The 26,336-nt window shown below is 40.4% G+C and overlaps 4 protein-coding genes across 8 annotated transcripts; 2 read left to right on the forward strand and 2 right to left on the reverse strand.

Moving 5' to 3' along the window:
- Nucleotides 1-441: 441 nt before the first annotated feature.
- On the reverse strand, nt 442-3,504 carry LOC112460517 (endocuticle structural glycoprotein SgAbd-5-like). The gene is made up of 3 exons (XM_025025224.1): nt 3,409-3,504; nt 2,193-2,437; nt 442-1,281 (listed from the first exon to the last, which is right to left on the reverse strand). Exons 1-3 carry the CDS (start codon nt 3,415-3,417, stop codon nt 1,221-1,223), a joined length of 315 nt encoding a protein of 104 aa, XP_024880992.1. The 5' UTR covers nt 3,418-3,504; the 3' UTR covers nt 442-1,220.
- Nucleotides 2,365-17,196, forward strand: LOC112460516 (flexible cuticle protein 12-like). 5 transcript variants are annotated; one of them, XR_003041450.1, is made up of 2 exons: nt 2,365-2,454; nt 16,334-16,418. XR_003041450.1 is itself a non-coding variant. In XM_025025223.1 (2 exons), the coding sequence occupies exons 1-2, from the start codon at nt 3,649-3,651 to the stop codon at nt 16,652-16,654; spliced, it is 324 nt and encodes a 107-aa protein (XP_024880991.1). In that variant the 5' UTR covers nt 3,592-3,648; the 3' UTR covers nt 16,655-17,196. The 5 variants fall into 5 exon arrangements, 3 of the variants coding, with proteins under 3 accessions (XP_024880991.1, XP_024880989.1, XP_024880990.1); XM_025025223.1 differs by lacking the exon at nt 2,365-2,454 and adding an exon at nt 3,592-3,651 and having other exon boundaries at nt 16,334-17,196; XR_003041451.1 differs by lacking the exon at nt 2,365-2,454 and adding an exon at nt 10,883-11,142 and having other exon boundaries at nt 16,334-16,407.
- Nucleotides 17,197-18,504: 1,308 nt separating this feature from the next.
- On the forward strand, nt 18,505-19,317 carry LOC112460553 (flexible cuticle protein 12-like). The gene is made up of 2 exons (XM_025025284.1): nt 18,505-18,525; nt 18,795-19,317. Exons 1-2 carry the CDS (start codon nt 18,517-18,519, stop codon nt 19,113-19,115), a joined length of 330 nt encoding a protein of 109 aa, XP_024881052.1. The 5' UTR covers nt 18,505-18,516; the 3' UTR covers nt 19,116-19,317.
- A 2,477-nt stretch (nt 19,318-21,794) lies between these two features.
- On the reverse strand, nt 21,795-25,888 carry LOC112460552 (serine protease inhibitor 3/4-like). Its single transcript, XM_025025283.1, has 7 exons — nt 25,607-25,888; nt 25,131-25,313; nt 24,567-24,777; nt 24,070-24,290; nt 23,741-23,935; nt 23,528-23,663; nt 21,795-22,155 (listed from the first exon to the last, which is right to left on the reverse strand). The coding sequence occupies exons 1-7, from the start codon at nt 25,685-25,687 to the stop codon at nt 21,965-21,967; spliced, it is 1,218 nt and encodes a 405-aa protein (XP_024881051.1). The 5' UTR covers nt 25,688-25,888; the 3' UTR covers nt 21,795-21,964.
- Between the last annotated feature and the right edge of the window lie 448 nt (nt 25,889-26,336).

Here is a 26,336-nt window from a genome sequence, read left to right on the forward strand (position 1 = left end):
ACATAAAAACTCGGAAATTATAAACAATATGAAATTATAAAGAGAATTCTGTTTTAAATTCCGATGCAGATTATAAGTCATTTAAGGGAGATTAAGAGATTATTAATATACTTTATGAACTATTATATGTATATCTATTTATATAATTATAGTAAGAGAGAAGTTCAATGTTACACCCACTTCGCGCGATCTGTAATTTACGTGAGAATTTAGGCTACTATTCTGTTCATAATTTCGTGTGTGATGTAATACGAAAAGCAACTAAAAAATCAAGATACATAAGTATAATAAAATACATACATAAAAATACAGCATAAGAAATTATAAATGTAAACTTCTATCTTGAAATTTTGAATGCAAACTGCAGATCGTTTAAAGTGGGCTTTATTCGTTGTAGAAACCACAACACCACACACACACCTGATAAACAATCACAGGGAGATTTATGTATACAAGTTTATTTGCACGAATTGTCCTTTGTTATAGATACATATAGAAATAGATAATGAGATACATGTATTAAAAAAAAAAAGAAGAGGTTGCGCCGGTGAGAGAAACAGGTACCGCGGCGCTCCAATGAGTGCTGCATCGTCGCCTCGCTGGTGGAAGATAGAGATTGTAAACGAAAGACGTCTCTCGTTCAAAGTGTTCGTTCAAAGTGGCAGTTTCGAGAAACTGAATGATACATATTGGCATATTGCGAGTAAGCACGCGTTTCACTCGTAGGAGACGCGAATACATGACCCATTCATCGCGATATTGCGCGACATTCGCGGGATGCTCTCCATGCGAATGCATCGAAGAGAAAAAGTATCGAACGAAATAATTTTGTTAATTACACTCGTGATATTGTCTGAAGAATCATTCTTGATTTTAAGTGAGCGAAGACGATGCGAAATCTTAGGAAATTTAGTCCAATTACGCGATCGCGCGATTGTTGTCGATTTTAAGAAATGATGTACATGTATATCCTCTCCTTTCGCAAGATACCACGATATCGCAAGATATCGCGGAACTCGCGAAAACGAATCGGCCAGGAAAGAACGATCGCAGGAAAGCTCGATCGAATCAGCGACCGAGGCCAGCCCATTGCCGTTCGCATATCAGTGAATCGCGTGCCTCGCAGTGTCATACAATTAGAAGTATTCTAATTCGTGTGTAAATACACGAGCGTGTACGTCAACGACCTAAGATGATGTATCTTCAGTCCTCGAGCCTGTTTACTTTGCGACGAGATTGATCTTCGGTTGGAATCCGTTCTCATCCGCGGTGTAATCGACCCTGCAATTAGAGAAGAGGTTGTTTAAAGATAACTGTCCAAACAATATATTCCCAAACAATGCGAGCGATAAGATTTTTTGAGCCTGTAATAATTTTTGTTATCCTAAAGATCACCTTAGGCGATTCATAATTCGTGTTAAAGTCCAGGGTAAAATTCGATAATGCGCCGTGCAATATACAAAGACACTTAAAAATCGAATACATACATGAAATATAAATGCATATACATATCAAAATACATATAAAAAAATATAAAAAATTATGTAAAAAATATAGAATTTTAAGATCTGAATTTAACATGAATTGCAGATCTAATTGTAAGTCTTTAATGATTAAAGTTAAATTTTTATAAATTCTAGAATGACCGAAGTAGACCAAAATAGATGTTTCATCTAAAGAATAATTTCTTCGACGCTTGGAAAGAATCTTCAGCTTCGTAATACGTATATAAAATACACACACGCGTACATAAAAACACAGAATATAAGATTGGAAATAGAATTCTATCGAATTACGGGTCGTCTAAAATGATCTTCGCGGCAATCCACTGTGGGACGTTTGTGCCTGTTTTTTTTTTAATCAAATTTTTTTTTAATCAAAATTAGAAATATTGGTTTTCATGAGATGAATTTATGTGCATAGGGGTTTTTGGAGTCGGTGGAATCGACGCAGGCCTATGGAATATCGGTTTAGGATCGATGGAAGATTGATGGAGTCGACGCAGGCCAATGGAGAATCGATGGAGTCGACGCAGACTGATGGAAGGTCAGTGGAGATAAATTGTCTCAAATTTTTCCCTATTTGTCGAAGCTTTTAGAGTTTTGAAATATTATGGAACTTTACTTTAATCTTTGCTATTTTTGGCCAAAAAACAGGTACAAACGTCCCATATATAGTGCGCTCTCGCGTACCTATACGTGTGTCCATCCGGCCCAATGAAGCTGAAGCTGCCGACGACGCTCATTATTTCGTTTTCGGTGCCCTCGTTCTTCAGTTCCGCCGTCTCCTCCCTCTTCTGGCCGTCGCTCTGCTCGTAGCTGAAACGGTACCCACCTACCCCTATGTTATTCGACTCCTCTTGCTTCACGATCGTGATGTCGTTCGGATTTTGCGGCGCCGCGAGAACGCCGGCTGCGAGCGCCAGGATGACGAACACCTGCGTGACGAGGAGAGGTAAGAAAATCATTTCGTTAAGGGAAGACAAAACGTATCGTCTTTCTTCGTCGCCGTTGACTTCTGTTAAATTAATCTTTAATTGAATTTAAAAGGTATATCTTTTTAAATTCGTTTACCGCGAGATAATTTAAACATTTTCTTCAAATGTATCGTTGATAATGAGTCATTGTGCGGATTAAAATTCGGTCGTTTCCCGGAATCTGATCTTTCAGCTGTCACTATCAGATGTGTGTTACAAAATAAGATCAAGTAATATCGCTTGCACGGCAAACAACGTGTCGCCAGATCTTAATTTCAATAATTTCGTTTATTCAGAGAAATGATAGCCTCGTTAATTGATTCATCGACTCATCCTGAGTTTTTTCGAGTTACATAATATCGTAAAAAAACGAAACTTTCTCGCGAATTGGCCGGAATAAGTAAGTAAGTAAACACAAATCCTACAGACCACACTTAAACTCGACTTGACCCGAATTTCTAGGCTATCGATTTGAGAGATTTCTGTTTAAATAATATATTCGAATATTAAAAGGTCGCTGTCAGTTTCCCTTGAAATCGAAGAGGAACAAAAGATAGAAATGTACTCCAAATTAGTCATCGAAATTACAGCCGTTCCGCGACGTCTACCCTGTAGACGTTTTCCCGCGGCTACGTCTATCACGCCGCGAACGAGTGCGTAATCTCACGCGCGCATGGCACAAATGTCACAAATCCTCTTCACTTTCACTGTTGCGCAAAAATTGGGTGGCTGCGTCCGTATCGGGAGGAGCCGGCCCGAAAAAAATCGACGGGAACCCTCTCACGATTCGGTCCCTTCTTCCGTTCCGTCCCGCCCCGAGAGGTCTAAAGAAGAGCAATCGCGCGTCGCTGACGATCTCGATGTATCTAGAGTACAACGTATATCTCTTTCCCTCTGTCTCTCTAGATTTCTATAGAAGATATAGCACCCACCGTCTTCATCGCGCCAGGATCTTTTGGTCGAACGATCTGCGAACGATCCTTTCGCGGCCCTTCGTCCTTAAACGACGACCGATACGTAGATACCGAGGATTTCTCGGTGCATCTGCCTTTATATAGGAAAATCGCGGTGCCGCGTTGCACATCCCCCCACCTGCAGCACGTGCAGCAGCAACAGCCCCCGACGGATTCGCGGATGAGTCTCTCCCGCAGCAAGGATGCATCCGCGATCTGATGGTATACGATCGCCGTTAGATGCTGCTCGTTTGCGGGCTTGTATTGCTTTGCATTGCAAACGCACGCTGCTGCGATAATTTATGGCAAATTTGCTGTAATATGAGCCTTGTTTTATGACAGACTTTACCGTAAAGATACCGTAAAATTTGAGAAAATATCATATTCTCGAAAAAAGGAGATCTTAGGATATCTTTCCTAAAATGAATAATTGCTTTTCTTATCAAGTCTTATATCTCCATTGGCATGTAGGTTCTTACAGCTCTATTATTTTTTATTCTAACTCTACTAGAAGTGAATTTATTAGGTATTGGAATAATCATGCAATCAAAAAGCCCTTATATTGTGATTACAAATTTTTCATATAATTTGTAATTATATGAAACATCAAATTATAATTTGCTAATTCTATATTTATATGTACGTATAATTAACGTTGATTATATATATGTACGTACCGTTGAAGTCGATTATATGTATAATCAATTTTATTTAATTACATTTATTAAACTTGCGGTTTTGTAAAAAATAAGATAGCTTTCGGGGCAGTTACTGCCTTTCGCAAATTCGCGATATCGCTGCATCGCGCCTCACGTTAATCGAGCTTCAAAGCGTAAACACAGAAATGCAAATCTGATTATAATTGGCAGAAATCAGCTGTAATTTGCGTGAAGTTTTGACACTAACGAGTGACGGAATAACGACGCTCCTCCCCCCCTCACCCCTCGCAGTTAATATTACTCGCGCGTAATCGTAATCGCTACCAGAGAATCCTGATATACCAGGTATCCCGCGTTCCGATTGCAGATACAAATAAGCCGAACAAATGCGATTTAAAATAATGAGCTTATTACATAAGTCATTAATTCTTCACGCGCAAATAAAAATGCCATTTAACTTAAGCGCGCTCGCCGAGGACGATAAAGGCGTGACGGAACCTAACGACGTTCCACCGCCTTGTCTTACGGCGTTAATGATATTTACCGATGCAACGAGTTATGCACGCGACGTTCGTGCGTTTTACAACCGTGCATGCCGTTAATGTGCGCATATCTACGTGCATTTACAACGACGCCGTGCGCAATTATATTTCGAATTAGACGTCGGCGCATCGATACGCCGCACGAAGAGATCGCTGCGCCTGGACGCGCCTCCGTCGTCGTCGTCGTCGTGTTGGTGCGTTTACGCGTTGCGCAACGACCCTCTCATTCTGAAACACCCGCGAACACGCTCGCGTATTTATATTTGTGTGCGTCTACTCCGTCCGCTGTTCATTCAGGTGCATCGCGAATTGACGCCTTCGTTTTCCGCGGCAGGAATCCGCGGAATGGCGCGGAATCATTGCCAAGGGCGACCCGGTTGCACAAAGACGATTGTTCCCGTTCTCATCATATTACAATGCGACACGACTTCGATCGCTGCGTACGATCTTCATTCGTCTCGCGCCAGCGCGATAAGCTCGGTCCCGATTTTATGAATTAACCGCCATCATCCGTCTGAAATTTACCTGAAATTTACTTCAAAGTAGCGAACTTTCGAACGTAAAGTACCCTTTTTTGCGCACACGTGAAGATGTAACGGCGAGATCGTACGTCTTACATAAATTTCATTACGTATACCCGATGGGTTTTGGTCTCTTATGTCCATTTTCACCAATGCGAATTAACTTCAATCTTGGTTCAAGTTACTTTTTATCTTTTTTTAATTTTTAGAACGAGAAAAAGATAAAAAGTAAGTTTAAAGTTAAATTTGGTAGAAATGGTAGACATTAATCTCATCTCCTCATCTCGCGGACTTTGAGATCTCGCGGCTACGCGCGGCCCCAATTCTTTTCGATCGCGCGGATTCGCGAGGCCCCCCCTGTCACATCTCTTCTTTTCTGCTTTCGTTTTCGCGGACGAACGCAACTCGAACAAGGCCACGGTCGTGCGCGGGAGATGCGTCGTCGCATGCACCTGGAGCCTGGAGCGCGCGCGCGATCTTCTTCTTCGCCCGATCTCGACCCGAAAATGTGAAAGCCGAAACTCCCCGTGGCGCGGATTCCTGCCGCGCCGCGCCGCGGTTTCATCGTCGCCGGCCGTAGGCGACGTTACATTACGCGCGGCCGAAACGTCCTTGGTCATTGTGACATTTGGTTTTCTCGAAGTCGTATACGAGCGCGCACACCGGAGGAAAGTTGGTGACGTAAGGTTACCGGTGACCTTGCCATTTCAGAAGATGCGACGGCGAAGCGCTCGAGGAGGAGCGCGCCTCCGGCCACCGCGTCTCTTCGCCCGCTCTGATAATATTTTTTTTCTTCCTCGCTCTTTCTTCCATCCTCCCCTCCCTTGTTTTCTTTTCTCTTTCTCTCTCGTGCGTGTAACAAAAAGAATCTCTCAATGTTTAATCCTTGGGCGTCTCCAGATTTTTGAATATTGGCCAATGTTGCCGTCATCGATGCCAGAAATATCTTCGACGTATTTTATGCCGAAAGAATTTTTGCTACAAATAGATTCTCGATATATAGCATTGTGGTAGCGTTGTTCTTCTTGTTGGGTACAGAAAAAATCTCGGGAAGACAACGAGGATATCGTAACAATTGAATGCATTACGATTGCGTTTGCCCGAGGCGGACAATGTCGGTTGGACGTAACGCGATGGTTTTGCCTGTCGCTCCGATGTAAAAAACGATTTGTGCCGCGCACCAGGTCTCGGACGTTCTAATGTCGAAACGGCTCCCATCTTTTCGTCTTTACGCTTTTTGTACGTGAGAAAGTCAGTGTTCGTCACGATTCGCGACCGTAAACGCAGACTCCGATGATTATACATCGATTATGCAAAGATCACGAAGAAGATGATTCTCTCTCTTTCTCTCTCTCTCTCTCTTTAATTCCACGATTCATTTACATACGGTAAATTCGCGGTAATTAATTATACTTCGATTATCATATCACACCTCGTAACAATCGTATCGTTATTAATTACCCTTCAAGCAAGCGCTTTCAATTTTCGGCACAACTCTAGCGAAGCGAAGTTTTGCAAACTTCGATTTCTCTATTCATCACTATGCATCAAGTAAATATTCATACACAAACACACATACACACATACACATATGTATGCACCCAGAGATGACTCTCAGAGAAATAAGCAAACTTACAATGCGATTGCTTGTACGATGAGCATTATGCGTCTTCAAAGTACGCGAGGTATTTTATTGCACGCGTAAGCACAACACTTTATTTTACTTTAGTAAGGAGCCTTATTTGATTTCTTGCATCATCATGCACAGAGACGTTACACCTGTTAGAGATGACGGGACACCTCAAGAGACTTCGCTATTTTCTATTTTAATTAATCTTCTGTCAAGGTTTTGCTTCATTAGTAAAGCTCCTCGTCATGAAACTTGTGATTAATCGAGTTAACACGAAGATTTTTTTATCCTTAAATTCCTGAGGAACCGAAAAACGCATAAAAATAAAAAATCTACAGGGAAAGTCGAATAATCTTTCGCGTCGAGTCGAAATATGCCAAAGATAGGGCCCCACAAAGATGAATAAGTCAGCATTTTAAAAAAGCGATTGGGAAATTTTGCGTCACCGCGCGCATCGCTCGCGAAAGATTAAGCTACAACGGAGTCTCGTTAACTTTAATAACGTATCACGAGACAGCGTAAAGTGAGTGAAACAGTTACAAGCGACGTATTAAAATGTCAATTGAAGACGTCGCTGTTTCCATAGAGAACGAATTTCACCCTCCTCCGCCGCGGGGAGTCGGTGATGAATGATTTACGAGGGGGCGGCGCACAGATAGTACATTGAGAATCGCGCAATGAGGGACCTTTTCTGCATTAGCTAGGCATCACGTGCGGGGTTACAACCTTAAATTCCAAGTAAGGACGGCGCGGTGTTAAATTCCAAGTAATCTATCGAAATGTCTATATCGTATACGTTAAAATTATGCAACCGAGGCAGACTTCGGGCTAGGTAAGGAAAACGCAAGCTTTAGGTTTCGCGCACAGAAACATTATAAAAATCCTAAAAAAAATCCTTGGAAATATCTCCCAGGGAGTACAGAAAATCACAATAAAATCAAAATGATGGTAAAATGACCGAAAAATCGTCATTTTGCAGTCATTTTGACTTTATTGTGACTTGCTGTTCTACCTCGGCTAGGACTGAATATACAACATAACTTTTATTTATTAATTATTGTATTAAGTTTTGTAAGATTAGAAAAATTGGATAATTATGTAAATTTTTGAATCTTTTCCGAGTTATATTTATTTCTAAGAGATTTATACATTTCCAAACATACATAAACAATAAATTTATATTATTAAAAAAAAATCGTGTATCTTTCGCAACGATAGAGATTAAAGAAATAAATTCGATTTATGCGTGATGAACGACACATCAGCCCTCATGATTTCAGAAGCTCGGCGAAACGCGAGAGATTTAATTACTGGTTGAACGCCCATCGCCCAGAGCGGATTCCGAATAAAAGTCGAAGATGCGAACGAATATGTGAAGCCGTTTACCTGTAATGGATCTCATTGACACTTTTTTTCGATCTTCCAATCGTGCTTTTAACGCGCTATTGCAAGATCGTGACGCGTAATTTCGATATTGAAGGACCGGCAGCGTGCCATTTACGTGCAAATAAAATTCTTCGAGATCGATTTTAGTGAGACAATTCAGAAAGAAAGAGAGAATGAGAGAGATGTGAGCTTATGCGACGAGATGAACCCGACTTCCAAGGACGTTGCAATAAGTACACAGCCCGCCGCGTCTCGCGGTGAGACAAAGAAAAAAAGGGAGACTCGCGAAAGCGAGTAAATGTCAACGAGTTGACCAGCTTCTCTTCTCTCCTTCTCTTCTTAACCCGCCACTTCGTGCTCGCTTCGTTCGTGCATCGTGAGCCTCGCGCGCTGGCAATATATGCTCGCGGCAGATGCAGCGCGACGTCGCGTCGCGCCGCGATTCTTTTCGCACGCACTTACGATATTTACTTGTATCGTATTGTGCCATTCTATGAAATCTGCGATAGCGTTTTTAGAATTTGCTCTGTTTAGTGAATACACCGATTCTCTCATAATTTATAATTTATGTTATTTAACATAAATAATAATGTAAATATATTTATTTTAAATACAGATTTAAAATGTGCTCTCTTTAAAAAAAGTTCGACACATATTAAATTAAATGTACGTTCTGCTAAATCTGCAACAACGTTTCTAGAATTTACTTACTTTCGTAAATACATCAATTCTCTTATGATTTATAATTTATGTTATTTAACTTAAATAAATATATTTATTTTAAATAGAGGCTTAAAAAATGTGCTTTCTTTGAAAAAATTCAACACAGATTGAATTAAATATATATTATAAAATAGCGCATAAAATGTGTGAACTGGAATATATGTATAATATACTCATATTATATCATTGCACATTTAAAACATGTTCGAAACGTTTATTACTTATCGTTTGAAACGTGTCTCTTTAACATCATTTAAAACATGTTTTAAACGTGCAATAACATGTAAAAGACATAGTATTTTCTTATTTAAAAAAAATATATATAATTTTTACCAACTCTGATTGTTGGTACTTGACTCTTTGTCGGCTGCAGGAGCGACAGAAACACGTTCCTCTTCTCGATCGCGCAACCGGCTGCAAAGGTCGGCCGTCGCGATCGGCCGACCTCACGTGAGAAACTGCGAGAAGTGCTCTCGCGTGCTCTATCCGGTCGATATTGCCTCGGAGTCTCAAATGTCGAACGGGATTGCGTTTCCGCGGGCGCGATTGCACGATGTCACCGGGACCGCGGAATGTGAGGCGAGAGATCGGACGATATCCTCCTTCGTAACAGAATCTCGACGCGCGCGGGATTACGCGCCGATCGTATATACTTAATCGCGTTGTCCTGAATGAGATAAAATGTGTCACGGTGCATTTTCACGTGAGAGCACGCGGTTCATTCGCTCCGCCAGTCTCTTTGAGGGAAAAGTTCACGGCGGGGTCCCGGCAGATTATCGGCGAATAACGAATGCGAGGCTGCCTGCGCGCAGCCAAGCGCGCTTCTAAGAAATTGAGGAGGCAGTAATTGATAATTTTCCGACGTCTCTCCGTTCGAGCGTTCCTTCTCGTGATGGCCTTCTGCATCAACGTACAAAGATGAATGTACGCGCGTTTTATCGATATATCGCGCACGAATTGTTGAACGTGTCGTTTCCTCCGCGCGTCTGCTTTGAAAATAGTAATCGAGAATAATAACCTGACAAAAAGGTCGACCATTAATTTAGCAAGATACTTAGTTAGCAGTTTTCCCATGAATGAATTTCGATTATGGGAGTCCATAGATTCCGCGGCAATACGCAAAAATCTGTGTGTATTCTCTGACTTGTGACCAAACCGGCTTGGGGACGACTTCACGAAAACGTCGACGTGTTTGATACTCAGGATACGAGAAAGTATTCTTCGTAACTTTGGCCTTGATCTTAATAATCGTTTCCGCCGTTAACGGAAATAAACCCGCGCTTCCGGGAGCCAATTTTACATTCATCTGCCTCTTCTTGCCTCACTTGGCTGCGTGAATGGATTTGGATTTATATACATTGGATCAGGCGCGAGGTAGAAGGGAAGAACACCTGCATTTTTCATCACGGAACGCTCCAGCATTGATCCTCTACCGAAGATAAGCCGTTGTTTGCCTTCATTCGGCATGTAAATCTCCGCGATAAGTGGCGCAGCGTGAGTTTTCCGGATCGCCTTACGAGAGAAGGCTCGCATGCGAGCGCAATTATCTCGCAATTCGATTATCATCTCCTTTTGCGATTTCGTTGTTACGTCTTTGTTCTCCCATATACATCAACGTCTCGTTAAGCCCACGAACTACAACCTTGCGTCATATCTCCAAATAAAATTTTTGCTTATAATTTTATGTAACATATATTTTGATATATGTTTGCATTTTTAATTCCTTCGAAAAGGTTGTTCGTAATAATTTTATACGCATTGCATAAGATTGAAAAATAGAGAAAATTTTAAAACTCGTAAACTCCGATACAACTCACAGCCTAAATGGGTCTCATTGAATTTTTCACGTAAAATGAAAAATAATGCCTCGTGACGATTCTTTTCTTTTTAAGAAGTGCGGCATTAAAGAATAGGATCTCTTGAAGATATACACATATGTATCCACACTTCATAACGATATAATTTAAAGCGAAATGTTCTTTCATCGATAGGCTCACCTTTCGCGGTGCCGGCTACTATTCATCGCCACCTTTAAGCACCCTCGACGGACCTCACCGGCAAGAGGTCACATCCTGCTGATGTAATTATCTTATCTCCGGCTACGTCACCGGCGTGGTACGCAAGGAGAATCCCGCGAGTGAATTACGACGAGGATATATCGCCGAGTAATCGTATCGCACGCGGCAAATGCACGCGGCTGATTCGACCCAGCGGTGGGCTCGCGCCTTCGGCGATGGTTTATTTATCGCGAGGTAAGGTAAATCAATCGACGCGCGGCCGTGTAGCGCGCAGAAGGATACTCGAAGGATATGAATTACCCGCGAGCCGCGCTCAGTAGTTCGCGATAGAACTGGTCAGACGAGCGGCGGCTGCTTCGCCGCGGTGCAAAAGTGTGCAACGCCAAGCCTCTGCACAGACCCAAAGATATTAATTAAATGCCGCGGTATTTCGAATCTTAATTTTACTAATTGTAAGATTCATTTTATCGCGATTCGCACGACGAATCAAGATACACCGATAACTCTTCTCGAGATAACATCTCGAAAGGGAGATTTTTAAATACCGAGGCCTGTGCCGCGCGTCTAAAGCTTGAGAGTGGCCTCTGCTGCTCGGAACGCTGCTTTACATCGTAATTATAGCGGGACGCGTAATGCCAATTACCGGAGGAATCCGAGAAATCGTAAAGAATACCAATTAAGGACGATCTCTCGGATCCGTTTTATACGTCGCCTCGTCGTAAATTCAACAGCTGGCTAGGCCAGCTGTAGATCAGTTTTTCCCCTCTAACCGAGGAGGGAGAATACGATAGATCAGAAATAACGCCGTACCATGCGACTTCACCTCGTCGTCTAATGCATGCGCGGCGCAGCCGCTACGGTGTACGGGCTACAGAGCCCGCGCGTCCGTCCGCCGACAGAGTGTGGCATTTAGGATCCGTGCCGTCGTGCTCGCGGCGGTGATGTTACGCAAGGTGCGCCTTTAGCCGGCAACGGCGACGACCTCGCGCGCGCGCGGTCCAGCAGGATCTCTTGCGAAATTCCCCGACCCGAGTGCGCGAGTTCCTCGTTGAAAAGCGACAGCCTCGTCTTTTTCCCAGCGGGATTGACGGGGCCCGCTCCACGGGGAAGCCCGACACTGTTGGAGTCGCGACACGAGACAGGCAATTTTCCCGGACTCGTATATTCCTCCGTTTAGCTATTTTTCGTAAAAAAAAGGAGGAAAAGCGCGAGGCGCGCGTCTTGACATTTGACTTTGAGATCTCAATCCCGTTTAGATTTCCATTCGCTTCTCCGTTTGAAATCGTGACTTTTTAAGCTCGCTTAATCGTGAAGCCGTCTTCCGATATCTCGTGGAAATTGCTGCCGAAATTGTCAGTGAAATTGCCATCAGGCAGGTTATTAATTGTCAGCACAGGATGATAGAGATCAGGTGTCAACCTCCGGGGTCCAAGATATACCACGCAACGCCTCTGAGGAGTCTGAGGATCTTTGCGTAACGACGCAACGCGTGAGGGACAGCTCTCGCATCTGTTTATCCCGGAATGATCGCGCGCGTCTCCCCTGCAGCCAGCTGCACCGTCCGCAGCATCGTCGCGCACACAATCGATTATACAATAATATCGCGCCTTGAGAAGACGCTCCACTGCAGAAAGGAAGAGTCACGATCTGACGTGGCCCGCCACGGGACGATGCACTAAGTCGGCTAGTCATCTATATATGGTGTCCCAGAAGCCTCGATCTCTCGGGCTTAACGACCTTTCGCGAATTTCGCGGCTTTAGTATTATAATTTTACCGGCGTTACGTCCGATATTACGCGAAACGTCTGTTACAGAAGAAATTACAAATATACTTTGTATCTGAAATCGAATTTCTATACTCAATATCGCTGTGAATGTGTCGTTCAAATTGTCTTCTCTATTTACCTGTTTTAAAATAAGATTTTACTTGTAATTTTATGTGCCATTTGATTTATTTGACACGTGTGTGTATTTCTAATTCTTTTCAAATATTGTCATATTATGTCGCATTAAAATTTGTCATAAATTTAAAAGTCGTAAAGTTAAAAGAGTAAAAAAGTTCTGGTTTTTTTTTCTCAAGAATTTTGCAATAGTCTAATTGAAAGGCAAATCGGTGACCGCAATTTTTTACTAATAGATGGACCGACCGTGTAAGAGTCTCTTTTTCTTTATTAGAAACTAATTCTCTACCTTTGGAAACTCGCGGGAAAAATTGTAATGAGGAACGGGGGGGGGGGGAGGGCATAGAGTGAGTGAGACTATCGGAAATATTAATGTTATCCTTCGTCAATGATGTAAATCAACGGTGCCGACTAGCTAATTTGACGATAACGACTCCCGGGTATTAATCCGTAACTTAGCTAGCCTACGGCGTTTGCATTGTGTATTATCAGCCGCGAACGTATTCAATTATATGAGGCGGGGTGCATATCGATATAACGTAGCCACGTGTAACCTCCGAGACGGCTCCGATTACATGTGCGTATGATATAACGGCGCGATACGCGGCCTCTTGATCATAGACGTATCGTATTAGAAAGTCCGATAGGATCTCCGCACGCGCAATAATAATGTGATGGCATATTATATAATATATAATGATACGCACGCGCGCGCATAATTGTCCAATATTTAGACAAGTTGGACAAAAGTGGAAAACGATCCGTGGAGAAAGCGAATGATCCAAACGACAGCTTCAGCAATGACAAGGAGAAATTCGATTTTTGAAAATACGTGAAATAAATTTATAATTTTTTTTTTTTTTTAAAGATTCATTTTCCGAGAACGCCGCTCAATGAAATAACGAACACGATATTGCTCTTACGCGAGAGTTACGATGGAAGATTGAAGATTCTTGTAGAGAAGATCGAAGGCGCGTCGTTGACTTCTTTCCTCCCACGGAGAAGATCCTTACTCTCCGTAATGCGTCCCCCCCCCCTCTCTTTCTTTCTCTCTTTCTCTGTTTCTCTGCGTCTCAATCATTAGCATAAGCCGTTCACTTATGTAACAGTATACTTTCTTTTCAAATCTCGGCCGGCGCGCATCATCCTCCTTCGTTACTCGATGATATAATTCGTGTCAGATAAGATTGTTCGTGTGTCGCGTCGACCAAAGATAAATACCCGAGGAGGTTCGGACCTTTTAAAATATTTTTACGAGACGGAATCTCGACTACCAAATTCGAGCATTTGAGTTTGAATGCCGTCTGAATATATATCGGCTTCGATTTCGAGCGGGTCTTTGAGACGGGATTGATGGTCAGAGAATGTTACTATTATGTATAAACATCGTGAATATAAACACGGTGAAATTATTTCCTTCTCGGTCTCGCGAGTAATGTTTGTCGAGTAATGTTTGTCGAGTGAACAGGCAATTCTCTCGGGGTCTCGAGACATTGATGACTAAGAATGGAATTTTTAGAATAGACCGAGGCTCTTCCTTGGAAAGCGACACTCCTCGCCAGTTCCGGGACTGTACTTTTTACATCAGAAACTCGTTTTTCTTGAATTGGAAAACAAAAAAGGAATTAATCGTCTCTTGTAACATCTGAATTTTTCGAACATCGAAACATATGTTACTAGATTATTGGGTTGCCGCACAATTACGTAACATGTTTATTTTTACAAGCAACTAATACGATATGTTTCTTAAAGCAATTTATGTAAATATATTTTTAAATATTGCGCGCACATATGTGCATTTATATTGTTCTATATTGTTAAGAGAAAATGAATATTTTTTTAAGCGATTGATTAATATTGAGAGAAAGTGTTCACAAATTGATATAAATTTGCAATAATATATTAAACATATTTATTTTCGTTTGTGAGGCCGATCAGAGAATGCAATATCAATTTATCAATCCGTAAAAAATTTCTCTCAATATAATAATTCATGAGTCCGCTCGCCTATAATCTTCTCTTAATTTTATTACTCGCGCTAAATGAAATGTTTCGCTGTCAGCTGATCTCGATGAATATCGTAACGTGATGCAACAGGAGTCATGCATGATGGATTATCGACTTTGATCACACAGAAAATTTAGTTAGTTGGTCAAACACAACGCATTAGAGCTATATGCACACGTGCGCGTTAATATCACCGCGTCAAGATGAGCCTGTTGCGTATTGCGTAACGTAAAAAAAAACATAATATAAGACCAATGGATTAAGATTTAACGAGGCCGCAGGAGGGAAGGGATTTAACGTGTAACCTTTAGCGGAGCTTATCTCTCAAAGTGCATTTGAAATTGCTCCCAGAGATTAATCCGTGACTATTAACGCTGGAATTACGACAGTCTCTGGACCAATAATACAAGCGCGTTTCGACAGGCGAATCTTGTAAAGTTGCGCGTTATTACGATCTTCGCGCGCTCGCGAGAAACGAAATTCCGCGAGAAAATTGACAATTAAATCTCTCCGGGAGCTTTTCTCTCTTAACGCGGGACGTAAATCATCGGCGGCGAGCGTCCGATGGCCAGGCGAGAAATTAGAGTTACGACGAGATCTCTGGCGCGACCTGCTCAGGTGAAACCGCCCCGGCGCGCGTCCATCCCAGGTATTCCGGCCTGACATTCTCGGCCGCCGCCGCCGCCGCCGCTGCCGCGCGCGGCGATGGTCGCGTTGTGCCATCACCGGCCGGTGTCGGCCCCGGTCATTTAAGGATTTCGAAACATGAACATGAAAATTTTGGCAACGCCGTGAGCGATGGTAGGGCGCAAATTCACATCACACGCACACAATTCTGGCCATATATAATCCCCATCGGCGCCGTACGCCGAATCAGTTTTTGTGAGCCACCTCAGCTCGGATCGTCCACCTGTTTCTCTGAGAAAGAAGGACCTGCCTGTAGCCATGAAGCTGGTGCGTGTTTTCTCCGAAAAAAGAAATCAGTAACGACCGTCGTCTCTCGATGGAGACGAAAAGAGTGTCCGCGCGAACTCTCGACGAGTTTTCGGGATAAGGATCTCTCGGTGAATCTCGCGGTGTGGTGACTCTCCTCGGAAACTTTCGCTCGTTCGGGACTTCAAGGACTACGGAAACGAGTTATCGCGCCGTCGCGTTATCAAGCGGCACGTTATTAAGACCAGTTAGGACCACTAATTTCCCAGAGGAACGCACAAAATAGCTTGAGCATGCATTAGAACTGGCGATTATTATCATCACGGGAGTTTTATCTTTGGCCCCGAAGGAGAAATGTGTCTCACTTCCTATCAATCGTATTAATTCGTCATTCGAACAAATCGTTATTTAAAATTTCCTACTTTTACGTAAGATTCGCGAAAAAAAAATAACTTTACAGTGAAATAGAACAGGAACAGACTATCATAAATTACGATAAAAGTGTAAAAAAAAAACGCTAAGATATTTTATCACAAATAATTACGAATCGTTTGACAAATCATTTCGTTATCTTGTACATTTAGATCATTGCCTTCGCTGCCGTCGTAGCCGTCGCCCTCGCGGCACCCCCTCATCATCAGGACTACAACCAGGTGGTCGTCGTGAAGGAGACGCCGCTGGACAACATCGGCATTGATGGATACCAGTTCGGCTACGAGCTCTCCAGCGGCCAGGCCCATCAGGAGTCTGCCCAACTGGTGAACGCCGGTCAGGAAAACGAGAGCCTCGTCGTTCGTGGTAGCTTCACCTACGTCGACCCGGAGACCAACGTCAGATACACCGTCAACTACGTCGCCGACGAGAACGGATTCCATCCCGAGGGTGCGCATCTGCCGGCCGTCTAGATTTTGACCCGAGTTCTACCTGCAAACCATATATCACATTTTCCGTCCAGTCTCGCGACTACGCTCGAAGAAGTTCAATCTTCTCGATCGTAGCACTCCATACACATGACAATTCTAGCTTTAAATAAATTAAGCCTTATTTAATCCTCGCTGTGTCTAAATTATTCTACGACTTTTTTTATCAACCAACCAACTTCGCTGATGGATAAGTAGTATCCTCGGTGAAACAAGGGTAGGATTCGAATGAACAATTGGTCATTTGATTTAATTTTAATTTATTACAATAGCTTAACAAGACATGTTATACAAGTGATCTGTATTTTTCAATGGAACAATAAAGACATGGCATGATGCTCGAGAATTCAATTAGCACACGATTTATATTATGTAATAAAGTATCTAGATGTAATATACATGTTATCAATATACGATGCTATGTGGAGTAGTAAGTTCTGATAATGAAATAATTTAAACATCCTTGAAACACACAATAATGTGTCCTATTTTCTGCTCTGCTTTCAATCACATCTCATTAAAGAATACGCTCAAAAGCAACAGAAAATAAAACAATGATTTATCATAATTTTATAATTTTCCTGAATTATTTGTCTGTCTCATAATTTAACGTATTTATAGACATTTTGACATTCTATTTCTTTTAAAAATCATAAAAATCACTTGATGAATTATTTAATAAAACAGTCGTTGCATTAATATCAAAGCGAAATTAAAACATATTAAGATTTAATATAATGGCTATTTTATTTCCAAAAAATTTCGTAAACCTAAATTTCATATGCCGTCAAAATATCCATCGCGTTAATGACGATACGTTTCGCAATAAGATGTACTACGAAAGAATTCGGATAGATTAAGTAAGTAGTTTCCCTTGATCGTATCGAAGGTTAAAAATGTTATTTTTACCTTGCTATCATTTTCAAGGCTTTGGCGAGTAACGTTCCTTGAGGGCGGCTAGAAATCTCATCACACGGGTACCGATAGAGATGGCACAACGTTAAAGAGACGGATACCGATAATCGAATTTAATGTTGTCGCTACTTTATAGACCAGAGTCATCTAAATTTATGGGACTGAGGATTGCAAGATTACGTCTCCATAAAGGTTACATCAATAATTAATGATCGGGAATACCTCAAATAGATTTTTGAAGAAAAATGGAATTCCCTCTTGCTTACTTTTGAATTGCAAGAGAATTTTTTAACAAACTCGACAACTATTCCCGGCAGATATATATTTATGCCGTATTTAATTATTGATTATTATTCATATATAAATGCAGTTATATTTTATTAAATAATATATTTAAATAAATTTGTATTTATATATTTAATATACATAATTATGATAATAACAATAAGTTACAACACATATTAATTTTATATTAATATTAATCTATACAGGTAAGTTCCAAATAAGGTTGTCTAATCCTTTTAAAATGGATACGTATATTAATTACGTAGCTAGATTTGTCAACGTTTAAGCTTTTAGTAAATGATAATTACATACCGTTATTGATAAAAATTATTTTGTCAAGACAAAAATTGTGAAATCTATCTGTTAATATAATAGTTATCGAGAGATCGCGTATACGGATTATTTCTAAATCGTCAAGTTTCAAATCGCTCGATTGATGCTCACGAAAAATTCTTACGAAGGTCGAAATCTGGACGAGATGATCGGCGCACGTGTCAATTAGCGGTACAAGAAAGGTGAGAGGTGAATTGGTGTAGACCCAGTCAAATTTTGGCAGTAGGAGAAGCGGTATAAAATCCCGGCTGATTTCGGCTACCCACAACAGTCTTCTTCCGAGAACGAGAGTAGCCTGTACCTTCGTCTTCAACATGAGAACAGTGGGTATATTCGCGGTCTCTCCTCGAATTGGAATTACGACTTAACAGCAAGTTTAACACTTGATCTTCGTGAAGCGCGCAAAATTTATCGCGGATTAATTCGGGAATCGTTATCGTGAGCCACAGAGCATCGAGAAATCCGGTCGAAACCGCTCGCCCTTCCCGCCTGATAACTTCGCCTTTCATCGACGGCCGCGAAAATTAACGAAAATTAAGCTAACTGGCGCAGATCGCGTTATTAATTGGCGTTATTCCCTTTTCCGCTGCAGCTCGTCGCCCTCTGCGCCCTCGTGGCCGTCGCCCTCGCGGCACCCCCTCATCATCAGGACTACAGCCAGGCGGTCGTCGTGAAGGAGACGCCGCTGGACAACATCGGCATCGACGGATACCAGTACGGCTACGAGCTCTCCAACGGCCAGACCCATCAGGAATCCGCCCACCTGCAGAACCCCGGCCAGGAGAACGAGAGCCTCGTCGTCCGCGGTAGCTTCTCCTACGTCGACCCTGAGACCAACGTCAAGTACACCGTCAACTACGTCGCCGACGAGAACGGATTCCATCCCGAGGGTGCGCATCTGCCGAGCGTTTAAATTTACTATAGCCATCAACGAGGTACTAAAGTCGATGTGAAAAACGGCCAACTCTGGATAAATTTTCGTGATCATCGAAGTCGCTCTCGGTGGACCCGAAGAACAATCGAAGAGCACGGGTATCCACGAGCGTTTCAAGTTTCAACCGTCCGATATGAATGTCTACATTATTATAATGCAGTATTAATTTTACAATTTACTATGACGTAGATATGTACTCGCGACGTAATAATAATCGATTTTTATTATCTGCATCTCTATTATCATAAAAAAAAAAACGTAATTTCGCAGCTATACATACAATTAATCGTTGCGTCATATTAAACTCATGATTTATTATTATACAGATGTTTCGTGGATAAACATACTTTCTTGTGACGCAACAATTAATTGTATGTATAGCTGCAAAACTGCGTTTTTTTCATGAAAATACATAACAGAGGTGCATAAAAATTGATTATTATCACGTCGCGGGTACATATCTACGTCATAATAAATTGTAAAATTACTGCATTACGAGCTGACCGTCGAAATTCCATGCAGCCGGTCTTTAAATAATACTTTGTCGACAATGCGAAAATTGTAAGTAGCGCCTCGCAATCATGGATTTAATCATAAATAATTGGACTGCGCAGCTACGTTTGGAAAAAAATTCCAGTGACATCGCGATCACTACGATTCCGTCCTTGTACAAAAGCTCTGTCGATCTCAACTTAATAAGAATCTTATTAAAGACATGCGTGAACGTTATTTCCTTTCCTGGCAATTGGTACGAGAGTATCCAAGAAACTCTGTTGCACACTTTGCATTTGATTTTTTTTCCCCTCTCTCTCTCTCTCTCTTCCCTGTAAAGTCTTTATATATTCTACATCTTGGAAAATATAAAAGAACGCGAGCGTGCGCGAAACGAGTTTGATTCTGCTTGTTTGAATATGTAAAGGATTATTGTACGACATCAATATTGTTGGCTAATATTTCTTCATGGAAATACCGGAACGTGCCGCAACATTTTATCTCGAATTTTTGTATAATTTTCACATCAGTAGTCAAATTTTGCTAAAGTATTCAGAATAATTAAAGAATTATGTCAACGTTACATAATATACAGTGTATACCGATAGAAAACAGGATATGTTAATCAACGTGCTATCAAAAGAGACTTTATGTTCATTTATATTGATTAGCTATTTATATTTATACATCTATTATACATATACATTTTTAAGTGCTTGGTACTGCCATTGTTCACTTTTCAGAACAAATATTTAAGTTATTAATTTAATTTACAGTTTAATACATTTTAATTTGCAATTAAAGTAATAATTTTATTTGCAATTTGTTTACCCCCCCGCAATCGTTTTCTATGTATCTCCAGTTTGCTTGCTATTATTTAAAAACCCTTTTTTTAAATTATTTAATTAACATAATCACGCTCTCTCATAGCAATCAGTCATTTTGCTCAAAGACTATACCAGCAGTATAAATAGAAATAACGAAAATTAGAATGCATCTATTCTCGAAAGGCTGCGGAAACGACAGGTGCACTACAAGAAATTGATTATCTTTTTTTTATTGAAATTCCTTACTCACGTGCTCCTTGAGAATTAGGCGTTTTATCGGAGGCTGTTGTTCACCGCAGTCCGGAATTTCTCGGGCTTCTTATGTTTCTCTCCAATCCGTCTAATTATACATACTTACTTACCTGTTCCATTTTAACTACAGAAAACGTAACACGACTCAGCCACAAAAAAACTCAGAACCTCAGAAGAACGTAATTAGCAAGTGGCGAAAACCGAGCGAATTAAAGTATTTAAATTCAGGAGGGGCGAATTCTCGATATTAGGGTAACACGACGGGGCAGGAGGTAACGCCGACGTCGCCGACCGGATCGGCCATCGGACACCGGGCACCATCTGTCGAGCCTCAGCCGTGGACGTCGTGGTCGCCGATCAACTATCTAATCAGCATGCGAGATTCTGAAAACGCTGAAGTCGATCCCATCATCTAGCGATAATGGAGGATTCACACCGCGTCCAGCGTTCGACCGATAAATCCTCCATAACTGAAGACGTTATAATTAAGAGTCTGGCCATAAGGCGATTTTGTCACAATCTACACATTCAGTACATTCACTATGGTTTTCTCTTTCTTTCTATCTCCTTCTTTGTCTCTTTTCTATCTCTTTCTCTTTTTGTTTCTCTCGTTTTCGACAAAACTGGCTGTCTTATGGTCAGACTTTAATTCGAGGGTCTGTATCCACAACCATACTGGAATGAACACTTGTTAAACGAGGTGAAAAGTGAGAGAATTCACTAGAGTATCCACGATTTCATTGGTCAAAATCTAATGAATTTGTTCACTTTTCGACTCGCATTTTACGTAATAGGCTCCCTGAATTAGAATCTCTAGACATAAGATAATAGGCTTAAGATAATAGGCATAAGTACTATATATACGTATGTTTATGTATATATATTACTAATAATTTATATTTTGTAATTTTTAAATACATAATAAAACACATTGCATTACTGATACAAGACATTAACAATTTTTAACATAGACAAAGTATCAGGAGAACAAAAATTGCTGTGGAAAGATTATGCGCTATTTAAAATTTAAGAATCGCAGAATTCGGGATTTTAAATCATAAAAATTAAAAGTCTTGTAAATGGACAAAGTATTAAGAGAAATAATCGAGATTTTAAATGAGATTTTAAAGTCACATTGTTATAATTAGATCGAATAGAACTAATCGAAAAGAAAAAGCATTAACAATGTTCGATTAACACAACATCGACAGTTAAAAAAAAATTTTTTAGGTTGACAGCATTTTTTGTACAATACATCTACATTTCTGGCATGCTTACATGACCTTCGAACAAAGATACAAACGGTCCTTCGCTGTAGCGAATATAATGATCGCGCCTTATCTTGACAAACGTTCCTTTGTTGTGGCGAATATAATAATAAAATGGTCGATTTACGTCAAATACATCGGAAATTGTTGGGGAACCCCAACCCCCACCCTTCAGTGTTCCTGTGAACAGAATATTTAAAACATCTTTATAAAGGATATGTTCTACTTGACGCTCGCAATGCTCTTAGAATTATTTCATGCCTGCACTTTGTCAAATGCTAAACAAGGAATTGCATAAATCCCCGGTAATGTCGCAGTAGACGTGTATTCTAAGTTTGTTAAAAATGATTTAACGTTGGAGAATGAATATGACAATCCACTTCAGCTTTACATCACTCGCGCAAATTTCTTTTTTAGAGATGAACCGCAGAGATGCAATTTAAGTTCAATTTAAGAAATCTTTAATATGTGCTAAAATATGCTGAAAAATTCCAATCGTTTCTTCGAAATAAGGCTGGGTGATATGAACACAAGCATAGCTGTGCGATCACCATAATGCTTTCATTGCATGAAAGATTTAAATCAAATATTGAGCTGTCATCAAGCGTCAATAGTCGCGACACTGACACGCTCTATTTATCATAAAATTTTAATTACAAGATTTTTTGATTGTAATATCAAGTTCAAAAAACATAAATATCAATACGTATTATTGCATACGATTGCCGTTGTCTGACGGAGGTAATAACAAAATAGATGCAACGTGAGTAACAGGTGCACAACCAAACAAACTGCGGTGCGGCGTGTGATGAAGCGTGTATTAACAATGCAACAGATGTTCGCAAAAGATATAAAGGCAAAAAAAAAACAAACAGAGAAGATAAAAAGATATAAAAGGTATATTATTGTGCAGAGCAGCAAATCTGTTCGATATAAGAAGCACGTGACCAACATTTAACTATCACACTCAGCTTACGGCAAATTACGGCAGCGTACAAATTCACATACATCCGTGCCGCGGAAACTCCGAGAACAAGAAATTTGGAACTTTGCAATCCAATTAATATAATAACGTTAAAATAACGTCACATGCACAGGCGTAATCAAATCGTCTCCGAAATAATTTCTCAGAGTTTCTCAGAAGCGAAAAAGAATCTCGATGTATCCCAAATAAAATTAGGTGAAATATCATCTTGCTTTTGATATGAAATTAATTGCGAAATTGATATCAAATTAAATTATTGCTTATCGTACTTTACTATTTATCGTACTATTATTACTTTTCTCTCTTGTACTATCTCGATTATCAATTACGTCATTGAGTATTACGTGTTATAATTTTCTTCCAAAGACATAAATAATAAATTCTATATAAATTTAAAGCAACAAAAGATAAAATAGATAATAAAAAGCGAAATAGAAATATAGAGTATTCAAAGGAAATTATTTGACTTGCACATTGTATTTGAAAATTATTCATATTCGGAACTCCAAGATGATATTTCATCTGTCTTTGGTTACAAATGCAACGAACGAAGCAAGGTGTACTTACCAATGACGGCGACCGCCTCGCTACCCTCTTCATTAACTTCGATGAAAGCTTTTTGGAAGACTTTGTTGATCTTCAACGGCATATCCGAAATGCCACCAAATTCAGCGCTGTTGCTGAACGGTTTATCGAGATCCATCTATAACAAGTAGGATACGAGTAAGATACGACGTCGCATTTATTTTGCTTGATTATCGACGAAACATTGCGGCGTACCTTCTGAGACAACGTATCTCCAAGATTCAATGTGGACACGATCTTGAACTTGGGCAGGAACACTCGGACCTCATGTTCGTACGTTTCGGCGAGGCGGATGCTACATTCCGCGCTAACTTCCTCGAGTTTGTCGATCAGCGCAGCTAGACCGTCAATTTTATTGGGTAGGATAATCACCATGCTGACGTCTTCATTCTGCGACAATAAAGATTACATCCATAAAAAGAGATGATTCGTAAAGGCCCGAAATAAACACTTGTGATGAAAAGCGGCAAAATATCTCAAACGTTTCATTAGATTTCTTTCGAAAATTTGAGAAAGCAACATACCGCGTACGGCAGCTCGATGCATTTAGCGTCGTATTCCGGCAATTCGGCGTGCTTGTAGTCGCCTATTCTGTGCATAGTAGGAACTTTTCTTACGGTGTTGGCGTCAATGTGGAATGGACGGTCCGTGGTAGCCTTAGGATCAAACACTTGGCCCCATTTGCCCTTGAAGTACACCGCGTTTGCGAGTATCAGTGCAGGCTCAGTATTAGGATCCACGTCGGCTACAATAAATAATAAAAGTTAGCATGAACATTATTTTTAATTCGGTTCAGTAAATCAGTAAATTTTTATATAACTATAATATGAATATATATATACAAATATATTATCCACAGAAAGCAAAAGTATCTAGGCGTTTTATTATTTTGTTCTTCGTAATTTAATTGTTTTACGTTATTTGTGCAATTTATTTGTGCAAAATAGAAAATCACATTTTTGATCGGCATAGAATTGCATAGTGAACGCGTATGTATGAACATAGGTGGATCGTTCTTTACCGGGACTAATAATGCTGTCGATGCGATTGTTGGTTTTCTCCTTGCACCAGGTGTTAACGATGTTCGCGACTTCGTCGCCTTTAGCGAAGTCTACCGACTGGATGCTGGAACGATAGTATGTCTTGAGATTCTGTTTATACCCAGGTTTCACTGGAAAACTTTTGTCGATAAATATCTTGTTAGCGAGCTTCAAAGTGACATTCTCAACATTCTGAAAGAACAACATTTCATCTTCGATTAGTACTATTCTACGAGTGTCATCAAATATACCACAAAACAATATATAACTAAAACTAATACAACAGATAATTAATTTATAATGTAATTTAATAATTATATATGGAATATTTGTAATCTCTCCACAAATATCATACTATTATATAAATAAATATCATATTTTATAAATAATACTTTATAATTCTCTAAATTTGATAGTCCAAAAAAGTAATATTTACATTCTATAAATATTATTCTACATTTTATCAAGTTTTGAAGATTTACATTCTGTAAATGGCTTATTGTGCAAATATTACGTTTCACAATATATTGCAGTTTGATAATTACATTCAATTTATCAATGAGATTCTGGTAACCTTCCCGAGTCTGTGATTTCGTAGCTGGAAGCTTAAGAACATCTTTAAACTGTGCCTCGGTAGTTCCGACAGCGCCGTCAGCAGCCATGCTCAGAGCGATGTTGGCGCTCAGGGAAGAGCATATCAAATTGCCTGGTGCTTCTTTTGCAACATTCTGAAAAAAGAACATTTTCAAATTAACTATACGAAAGCTTCATTCATTACGAACATCAGTATATCAGAAAATAATCAAATTGATTTGAGAATTAGGTGTTTCTTTATTATTTTAATGCCGGCGTCAAGTCATGCACCGACATGGTGCTATGTATAATATAGTACCTATATAAAAATTAGTCGTATAGATTTTGCTAAAGCTGTTTTCTCATAATTGTTGATATATGATATTACATTAATAAATAAATCAGAGCCTAATAGAACTTCAAGAATATTTAAATTCAATTAACATACCTTGACAAAGTCGATAGAGAACAAATGAGCACCCTGAGAAACAGCCTGAATGGCCGAATTTTTTCCAGTTGGTGTGGCCATTGTTGATGCAAACAGGCAAAATGCCAAGAAAGTTCTTTGTACTGTAAAGTAACACCCGGTCCCCGGTCCCGCAGTTCAGGTTACTGACGAAGGGAACAAGGATGGCGATTCAGGATGTGAGGGTGAAGAAGGATAACTCGGGTTTATACGCAACGGTCTTTATTGCTCAGAGACACGCGGGGAACGTCCGCGTGGCTCGGTGATCAGACAAAAACTGCCCCGTCTCGGGGTTTGAACAGGGTGTGTCTACCGCGCACAACTCACTCGACCAATCACAGCTCAGGCTGCGTTCGGATTGTTCGGAAGCGTCACTCGGGTGTGCTCCCTTCTCCTTCTAACTTGCTGAGATAGAAGAAGAGGGTGCGTGCTCGTGTGCGCTCGGGTGATGTTTCTGCACGCAACCTTGCGTAAACAAATGCACCCTATGTGCACGAGCGCCTCGCAGGCGAACGCGGGAAATTTGAACGCGACCTATGGTCGTCAGTCGACGTTTATAATAAATATTTATAAACGTCAGTCGACGTTTACAGTACTGTAATAACAAAAAGATTCAATAGTCATCGCAAAATTCAGTACAGCCGTCAATAATAGTCAAGACGCATAATAAAAAAAACAAAAAGTTACAAGATTATTTCTACTGGATTAATTC

Source organism: Temnothorax curvispinosus, unplaced genomic scaffold, assembly GCF_003070985.1.
Source record: "Temnothorax curvispinosus isolate PA1 unplaced genomic scaffold, ASM307098v1 QBEX01010630.1, whole genome shotgun sequence".
Classification (NCBI taxonomy): domain Eukaryota; kingdom Metazoa; phylum Arthropoda; class Insecta; order Hymenoptera; family Formicidae; genus Temnothorax; species Temnothorax curvispinosus.

Bases quoted from the DNA above. Each gene is read 5' to 3' on its own strand.
- LOC112460517 (XM_025025224.1), bottom strand. The intron at 1,282-2,192 runs GTACGCGAGAGC...CTCTAATTGCAG, and splicing joins CCGGATGGACACACGTATAG to GGTCGATTACACCGCGGATG.
- LOC112460552 (XM_025025283.1), bottom strand. From the start codon at position 25,687: ATGGCCACACCAACTGGAAAAAATTCGGCCATTCAGGCTGTTTCTCAG. The intron at 24,291-24,566 runs GTAAAGAACGAT...TATTTATTGTAG, and splicing joins CGACAGCATTATTAGTCCCG to CCGACGTGGATCCTAATACT. The intron at 23,664-23,740 runs GTACGCCGCAAT...TACTTGTTATAG, and splicing joins GAGATACGTTGTCTCAGAAG to ATGGATCTCGATAAACCGTT.